We start from the raw sequence: 9,286 nt of genomic DNA on the forward strand, positions 1-9,286 counted from the left end.
GCCCGAAGCCTTTTGTCTCTCTCGGGCTCCCGTCCACTCGCCCCGCCTCCGCGCCCCTATTGGCGGTAGCCACGGCCCGGGAGGACGAAGAGGGTGCGAGGGGGCGGAGCCGCGTGGCGTCAGCGCAAGATGGCGGCCTCGGCGGCACTGTTCTCGCGCTTGCGGAGCGGTCTTCGGCTGGGCGCGCGGGGACTGTGCACGAGGCTGGCGACGCCGCCCCCCCGGACCCCAGAGCAGGTTAGCCGAACGCGTGTGGCGCCCTCGGTGCAGGGGCGTCTGCTTGGAGTTACGGACGTATAGCCGCTGCTTGAGGGCTCTGGGACGCCGCACCTCAGGGTGTTGAATGAAACGCCGCCCGCGTTTTGGGGCGCTTCTCCGCCTACTGAGTGGACAACACTTGCTCCCTTGGGCGGGATGCTGGGGGCCCAGGTGCATCCTCTAGATCCCCGCCTCCCACCCACGTGGGCGCCGGGCAAGGGCATCACCTGCTCCCGGTCTCAGTGACCACTCAGGTGATACTTGAGGGGGAGGGGCTTGGGACACTGAGGTCCCAGCCTGGCCTGGGGCGTATTTTCTCCGCGTTGGTGGTGAGGAAGACGTTCAGGCTTCCGATTCGACCTGCCTCCATGTTGACAGAGACCCAGCCATTCTGACCTCCAAGTTTATCACTTCTGTGGCCTACTTCCCCCAAGCCCCATGAGCCCCAGACTTCCGGATATCTTAACTCTTCCTCCTGTCCCCTGTCTGCCCTCAGTCCCCTTGCTTCAGGCATCCCAATCTGGGAACCTGGCCTGTCAGCTTTTCACCCCTTAGCATCCTTGCTCCGGGCGGTCTAGTTTTGACCGTTTTGACCCTCTGAGAGGCCCAGTCTCTCGGCTGCCGCTGCAAGGGACACAATGTCCAGAGCCATGTGGATGTCTGCTTCTTGGATCTGGACCTTGATTTTTCTTGAACCGGCGTGCTGGAATCATCCTGACCTTTCTTCTCTCTTGGCCGACCTCCACTTCTTCAATCGCAGGCCGCAGAGATTGGGAGCCGCGGGGGCACTAAGGCACAGGGCCCACAGCAGCAGCCGCGCTCAGAGGGTCCCAGCTATGCCAAAAAAGTTGCGCTCTGGCTTGCTGGGCTGCTTGGAGCTGGTGGGACCGTGAGTGTTGTCTATATCTTCGGTGAGTGACACACCCACGCCACTCCCCACCCCGCCCCTATTTGGTTTTCATGACCTCCCAAATTTCACTGTGGAACCTCCCCCCTCGTACTCCTAAGAGCTTCTCTCATCTTCATGGCCTGGCTCCTTCCTCAGTAGGGCAGCAGCCAACTAGGACACCTACTTTGGAAACTGGGGAAGTCTCCTTTCTTCTGCCTTCTCCTTCTGCTTAAGGTTCTACTCTTTCTAGTTGGTTCCTGTACCAGGCTACAGGGAAGAGGGGAAGATGGAGAAGGACAGACCTGCACCAGTCTCCTAAGCTTTGTCTTGCTTCAGTACCAAAAGGCCCAGCCCTTCCCCTAGTTCCTTTATTCCTCGGAGATCTTGCCCTAGCCCCCTTTTGCTCAAAGACCCAGGAATCCTGGCTCCCACCCTCCTCGTCTCTTGAATATAGGAGTCTGTGCTTTTAGCAATCTTCCCACAGACCCAAGAGTCCAGACTCATCCCCTTCCTCAAGACCCAGGAGACTGGGCCCCAGTTCCTCTCGTTCACCCCTATCTCCCTTGCAGGAAGCAACCCTGTGGATGAAAACGGTGTCAAGGTGAGGGGAAAGAGACTGAGGACTTGCCAGGAGTCCTAACCCATGGGTATGAGAGGGGATCCCTTTTGGTCTGTTTAGGCTCATTTCTGGTCTGTAGTGAGCCTGTCCCTCCCAGGGACCTTTTTCTACTGCTCTTGGGGCCCTGGAGAATCTATTTGTGGGTATGATGGGGGTTTTGCCTTTGCCATCCCAAACCTTTCATTTTTCTCTCTACCTCCCAGATTCCTGATGAGTTCGACAATGGTGAGTAAATAAGCACAGATTCTGGGGTCCCCTGACCCTCCCAACTCTGCCATTTGTAGGGATGTCTCCCTCCCCATTTGATGTCCCTGGCCCCTCCTCTTTCTACAGGTGGGGTGGGGGGCCAGCAGTTGGCTAGCTCTCAGGGGAGGAGCATTACAAAGCCTCAGCCCCCTTCCCTGGCCCCTTAGCCCCTGGAGCAGATGGTCAGGGACAGATGGGGGAGGGGAGCCCAGGGTGGGAGTGCTTGGGGAGACAGGGACGCCTATCTCCAGACACATGGCTTCCTGTGCCTTAGATTGAGCAGCTGCAGCCCCTGACCCCTCCTCTTTATGACAGCCTCTTTTTGTTACCCCCCAAGTCCCTACCCCATCCGGCTCCGTCCTCATTTCCAAAACAATGCCTCCTTCCTCCTTCCCCCTTTGGTTAACCGGCTTTTGGTGGGGAGTTTCTGACAAATTGGGTAATAGAGAGTAATTGTCAATTCTATTACACCTGTCCCTTCCCAGGAGAAAAATAAAATTGGTGGGTCCACAAAGCCACCTGTTTGTGCTGGGGAAGTTTGCAAACAAGCATGTTAATACATTGATTGTTTTAAATTGGGCAGGTGAGTAAATGCAGTTTTAACTGGACAGATGTAGAATCATACTGGCTTAAATCAATATACTGATTTAAACTGGGCAGGTAAGCATGCAGGTTTAAAATGTATAAGTTTACTAGCTTAACTGGTTTTTTTTTTTTTTGGTTTTTTTTTTGTTTTGTTTTTTTTTTGAGACAGAGTCTCACTTTGTTGCCCAGGCTAGAGTGAGTGCCATGGCTTCAGCCTAGCTCACAGCAACCTCAATCACCTCAGCTCAAGTGATCCTACTGCCTCAGCCTCCCGAATAGCTGGGACTACAGGCATGCGCCACCATGCCTGGCTAATTTTTTGTATATATATTTTTAGTTGGCCAATTAATTTCTTTCTATTTATAGTAGAGATGGAGTCTCGCTCTTGCTTATGCTGGTTTCGAACTCCTGACCTTGAGCAATCTGCCCGCCTCGGCTTCCCAGAGTGCTAGGATTATAGGCGTGAGCCACCGCACCTGGTGGATTTTTGGTTTTTGTTTTGTTTTTGTTTTTAGTATTCTATCACTCTTATGTGGCTATTAACTGGTTTTAATATTGAGGTTTTTAAGAGGCCTATAGATAGAACGGGACTAAAAATACTGTATTGAAGTAGGCAAGCAGTCATGTAAGTTTGCTGTTTCAAACTGGATTCAATATATTCATTTAAACCAGGGTTTTTCACCATTAGCCCTATTTGATAACTTTGGACAAGGTAATTCTTTGTTGTGGGGGACTGCCCTGTGCTTTAGCAGCATCCTAGGCATATATCCACTAGATGCCAGTATTGTGACAATCAGAAATATCTCCAGAGGCTAGTTCAATGGTGCACCTGTAGCCCCTGCTACTTGGAAGGCTGAGATGGGAGGATCACTTGAGCCCAGGAGTTTGAGACCAGCCTGTTGTTTGTTTGTTTGTTTTTTGAGACAGAGTCTTACTCTGTTTCCCTGGCTAGAGTGCCATGGCGTCAGCCTAGCTCACAGCAACCTCAAACTCCTGGGCTCAAGCAATCCTGCTGCCTCAGCCTCCCGAGTAGCTGGGACTACAGGCATGCGCCACCATGCCTGGCTAATTTTTTCTATATATTTTTAGTTGGCCAATTAATTTTCTATTTTTAGTAGAGATGGGGTCTTGCTCTTGCTCAGGCTGGTTTCTAACTCCTGACTTTGAGCAATCTGCCTGCCTTGGCCTCCCAGAGTGCTAGGATTACATGTGTGAGCCACTGTGCCTGGCCCTGAATGTGGGTTTTAAGTGGGCTGATGTATATAAACGTTCTATATTATGCCGGGGTAATCTGTGGATATGAGTATTCAGCTAAAATGGGGGCAGGTAAATAAATATCTTTGTTCCTATCTGGTGGTATATCATTATCTTCTACCTTTGGGCCTAGAAATGAGCTGGTTCATACCAGGTAGGTATGCAGACCTGTTTGTATCCAGTAGATAATAAGCCCCTGGTTTGGGAGGTTGAGCAGTGGCTTATCTTAGAATCAATCCCTTTGTGTCTGGTGTTCTCCTAGATCCAATCCTGGTACAGCAGTTGCGCCGGACATACAAATATTTCAAAGATTATAGACAGGTGAGCAGGAGCGCTGGGCCCAGTCCCGCCCCTCCCTCTCCAGGCCCGGCCTCCGTGTCTGAGTGCCCCCGTCCTGTCCCTCTCCCACAGATGATCATCGAGCCCACCAGCCCTTGCCTTCTCCCAGACCCTCTGCAAGAGCCGTACTACCAGCCGCCCTACACGCTTGTCTTGGAGCTCACCGGCGTCCTCTTGCACCCTGAGTGGTCGGTGTGTCCTGGTGGCAGGCAGTGGGCTGGGGACCTGGGCGGCTGGGTTGTGATGACGTGAGCTTCAACCCCAGCTCTGCTATGTGATCTTGGTGAGGAGGTGTCACCTCTCACTGCCTCGCTGTCCTCAACTGGGAAAAGGCAGTGATGATGATACCCACTCCGTGGGATTGCTATAGGTGTCACTTGGCACAGTAAGTGCCATAAAGGAGTTGGCTCTTATTCAGGGACCCAGACCCTCCGTCACAGCCATGTACTCCTGAACCCCTAAGAGCCACAAAGACACGGGGAGAACTCTGGTTCTGGGAATCCCTCAGGCTGGGTCTCCGCCCTCTTGGGAACTCTGGGGGTCTCTGGGTCTCGGTGTTTCACTGTCTCCGTTTCTTTGTCTCCCCAGCTGGCCACTGGCTGGAGGTTTAAGAAGCGCCCAGGCATTGAGACCTTGTTCCAGCAGCTCGCTCCTTTGTATGAAATCGTCATTTTCACTTCGGAGACGGGCATGGTGAGGCTGTGGGGCAGAGCAGGGACGGTCAGCGTGGCGAGAGGCGTGGGAGCGGCGGAGGGCCAGGGCTTGGCCTGACCTTTTCTCTCTCTCTTCCCACGCAGACTGCGTTCCCACTCATAGACAGCGTGGACCCCCATGGCTTCATCTCCTACCGTCTATTCCGGGACGCCACGAGATACATGGATGGGCACCATGTGAAGGTGCCATGTTGGGGTTGCGGATGGGCCTCTGGGATGTGGGGGGGGCTGACACTGTCTGCGGGAAAGAGGGCCCAGCTCTGACCCTAGTCTCAACGCTGCTTGCAGTTTTTCCCAGATTCAGTTCCCGCTGGCAAGACACAAGCCTGCCTCGCTGGGCCTCTGCCCTTCTTTCTCCAGAATCAGGGGGCAGGAGTGGGAGGAAAGAGGGGTCTCCCTAAAGAAGACAGTTGGGTGAATCGTAGGGATATAGTGTTTGGAAGCCGGTTTTTCTCTCTGTAACTGAGTGTTTCTGGGATTATGTGTGATTCTCATCACCCATGTGAGACCGTTTGGGGTTTGACCTGGGTCTGTTGCTGTGGCCAGTGATCTATCCAGGGGCCTGTGGGTCTGGTTTAAGTATCCATGCGTCTGAGTGTCTGTTGGTTTCTGTCTGTGTCTTGGTGGATCTGGGCTTCTGTGTTGCTTTGGGGGATTTAGAAGTTTGTGGGCTGTGGTTAAAGGTCTTAGAGGTTCTTTGGGTATCTCTGCGGCTCCCTGGGTGTTGCACATCTCTCTACTTCTTTATCTGGGTGAGAGGTTCTTACACCTGCAACCTATCACAGTCACCTGGGACAGTGGTTCAACAGGCAAGTGCCCACCTCCCTCCCCAGAGAACCTCCGAACCAGCCTCTGTGTGCCCGGGCCCTGGGTCTAGGAATCTGTGTGACTAGCTCCCAAGTTCCTGGGATGTTTAATGCCATCATCCAAGTGGTCTTTAGGTGCCATGGTGATCCGTGTGTGTGTGTGGGGGGGGTCGGTCTCTCTCTGTGCTGTGCATTCTTGGTGTCTCGGGACACTAACCTGACTTCTCACTCACTTCCAGGACATTTCATGTCTGAATCGGGACCCAGCTCGAGTAGTCGTTGTGGACTGCAAGAAGGAGGCCTTCAGACTACAGCCCTACAATGGCGTTGCCCTGCGGCCCTGGGACGGCAACTCTGATGACCGGGTCTTGTTGGATCTGTCTGCCTTCCTCAAGAGTGAGGCTGACCCCTGACCTCCTGGCCTCTGAACCCCAGAGCCCCTGACAGTCAAAAAGAATGATAGATGCTTGATTCTGGTTGCTTTTCATGTAAATAAAGCTGGACAGTTGAGTGTGGGAGGTACTCGAGCATCTTGGAGTCTCTAGGAGCTGCTTAGAATGTTCGTGGTGCTCCTCTGGAATGTTTAGGGGGACGCTCAGGAAAGTTCAGGGGACCTTTCAGAGCGTTGAGAAACATTCTAGGTGGTACTGACACACACAGCCCTGCCCCCAGTGTCTGATCTTGCTACTGTGTGGGCCCTGCCTTCCTCTGGCCTTGACAAGCCTGGCTGACCCCCGACCTGTTGTGCCCGCAGCAATCGCTCTGAACGGTGTGGAGGACGTCCGGACCGTGCTGGAGCACTATGCGCTGGAGGATGACCCCCTGGCGGCTTTCAAACAGCGGCAAAGCCGGCTAGAGCAGGTCAGTGCCCAGATCCCAGACCAGAGGATCAGTCTGAGGCTGCTGAAGGAGGAGCCCTGGAGTGGCCTGTCTCCGTGCTGTCTGCTTGGCTGTTTGAGCAAACACCTTCTCTTTTTTGCCCCAGTGTTTGTCTGACCAGGGCATGTAGCACAGCCTGTCTCGTGGGGCTATTGTGAGGAGGGGGTGAGTTGATTCTGCAGCCTGCTCTGAGGACAGGAGGCAGGAAATGGCACGTGTTTGAGATAGGTCTGGAAGAGGGATTGCCCTTGGTGGTCTTCAGTAGGTCTAGGGATAGCTTGTGGAGACAGACTGTGGGTTTAGATAGGTCTGGAAAGAGAGAGGATCCCTGGGCACTTGATCCAAGAGTGTGGGAAGGAGTTCTGATGGTCTTGGTGGGACCCTGCTAATTTGGAAGCCGGGCTAAGAGATGGATTGTGTCTGGGAAAGACTTTCCCAGGGGTCGAGGCTGAGGGCGACCAGATTCTGGGTTTGATTCCTGAAGGCAGGGCTAGAGCTTGGGGGCCCTCCAGCATCTGGACAGGGGTCATGGGACTCAGGGCTGGGCACTGGGGGGTGCAGGATGATGTAGTCTGGGGAAGAGGGCGGTGGGCTTTGGTCTAGGGTGTTACTAGCATCCAGGTTGTGGCAATAGGGTCTGGGATAGGATCCCAGGGTTCAGGGTAGGGGCCCTTGGGATCTAGGGAAGGGGATTGTGAGAGTTTGGGGCCTGTGAAGCTATTGGGGTTCAGGACTGAAGGCCCTGAGGGCCTGGGATTTGAGTATGGCGTCCCCCCAACATCTGAGCCTGGGTTTCTGTGGCTCATTGCTGGCTCTTACCAGTGTCTGGGCTGGGGGGCTGGGGAGTTTGGGGAAAGGGGTCTGAGCTGGGTAGAAGTCCAAAGGAGAGGTGGGCTGAGAGCTGGGACCCTGAGAGTCTGCCCACCCCAGGCTGACCCTGCTGGTCTTTTGTCCCCGTCCGACCCCAGGAGGAGCAGCAGCGCCTGGCCGAGCTCTCCAAGTCCAGCAAGCAGAACTTCTTCTTCGGCTCACTCACCAGCCGCTTGTGGCCTCGCTCCAAACAGCCCTGACCTCTGGGCCTCTACAAACTCAGCGCCTGGGTCCAGAGCCCCAGGCCCCCGTGCTCCCAGACCAAGGCTTGGGCGGCCCCATGTCCAATAAATTGCATCCAGACTCCACAACTGCTGTGTCGGGAGAGTCTCCAGATGGGGGCATCAGGGTGAGGTCTGGGACTCTGGGTCATCGTCCCACGGTGGCTGATGAGCTACGAAGCACAGAGTGGGTGCTCTGCTAGATCAGGGTTGGATTTTAACCCTGATCTGCGAATCTGAAAACTTGGGTCCCCAATTGGCTGTGTCTTCTGCGTGCTGTGTGATCTGCAGAAAGTACACTCCCTCTCCACCCGATTCCCCATGGCGGAGAAGAGAAGCGAGGATGGCAACTGGGGTTTTAAAGACAGGTGGCTGCCAGGCTGCTGTGGAATAACGTAGCATGTGGGTCCAGTGGGGCCCGGGCAGACCACAGACTGCCCCCTCAAGAGGACACCTGCTACTTAGCTCCAGCCTGCTGTGGCTGGGGGAGGTGGGCCTAGAGTTGCCTGGCTGTCCAACCTTCCAATTTTTCAAAAGCTAGAAATTGTAATTTTTATTAAATCTCCCCCATACCCATCCCCCTCCCTCTTTTTTTTTTTTTTTTTCTTAAATAGAGACACAATGTCACTCTGTGGCCCAGGCTAGAGTGTAGTGGTACAATCAGCTCACTGCAGCCTCGAATTCCTGGCCTCAAGTGATCTTCCTGCCTTGGCCTCCTAAGTAGCTAGAACTACAGGCATGCGCCACCATAGCCAGCAAATTTTTTATTTTTTGTAGAAACAGAGTCTCACTGTGTTGCCCAGGCTGGTCTTGAATTCCTGGCCTCAAGTGATCCTTCCACCTTGACCTCTCAAAGTGCTGGGATTATAGGTGTAAGCCACCAAGCCTGAGCAAATCTTCTTATTTTTACATGTTGGCATGTAACCGAAACAGGCAGACTATGCAGTAGTGATCTCCAGTGGAACTTGCTGTGATGTTTGGTCCATGTTCTATGGCTACACTGTCCAGTACAGTGGCCACAGAGTATTACTGAGCTCTTGAAATGTAGCTATTATGACTGACAAACTGAAATTTTTATTTTTAATTAAATTTAAATGGCCACATGTGTCTCCTGGCTCCTGCATTGAATTGGCACAACTGTGTATTATTTAAGAGTACGAGTTCCAGATTGGGTTTAATTCCAAGTTCTTTTTTTTTTTTTGAAGCAGAGTCTCACTTTGTTGCCCAGGCTAGAGTGAGTGCCGTGGCATCAGCCTAGCTCACAGCAACCTCAAACTCCTGGGCTCAAGCAATCCTCCTGCCTCAGCCTCCCAAGTAGCTGGGACTACAGGCATGTACCACCATGCCTGGCTAATTTTTTCTACATATATATTAGTTGGCCAATTAATTTCTTTCTATTTATAGTAGAGACGGGGTCTCGCTCTTGCTCAGGCTGGTTTTGAACTCCTGACCTCCAGCAGTCCGCCCGCTTTGGCCTCCCAGAGTGCTAGGATTACAGGCGTGAGCCACCATGCCCGGCCTAATTCCAAGTTCTACCACTTCCTGCTTGGCTTGTGATCCTGGCCAGGTTACTTCGTCCCTCAGTGCCTCTGTTTCTACATTTATAA

The 9,286-nt window shown here is 53.4% G+C and overlaps 1 protein-coding gene across 1 annotated transcript; it reads left to right on the forward strand.

Moving 5' to 3' along the window:
* The first annotated feature begins 78 nt into the window (after nt 1-78).
* TIMM50 (translocase of inner mitochondrial membrane 50) lies at nt 79-8,801 on the forward strand. The gene is made up of 11 exons (XM_012774625.2): nt 79-237; nt 1,019-1,169; nt 1,717-1,748; nt 1,970-1,991; nt 4,114-4,172; nt 4,263-4,382; nt 4,779-4,883; nt 4,988-5,086; nt 5,949-6,105; nt 6,464-6,570; nt 7,557-8,801. Exons 1-11 carry the CDS (start codon nt 130-132, stop codon nt 7,656-7,658), a joined length of 1,062 nt encoding a protein of 353 aa, XP_012630079.1. The 5' UTR covers nt 79-129; the 3' UTR covers nt 7,659-8,801.
* Nucleotides 8,802-9,286: the final 485 nt, after the last annotated feature.

Source organism: Microcebus murinus, chromosome 16 (assembly GCF_040939455.1).
Source record: "Microcebus murinus isolate Inina chromosome 16, M.murinus_Inina_mat1.0, whole genome shotgun sequence".
NCBI lineage: Eukaryota > Metazoa > Chordata > Mammalia > Primates > Cheirogaleidae > Microcebus > Microcebus murinus.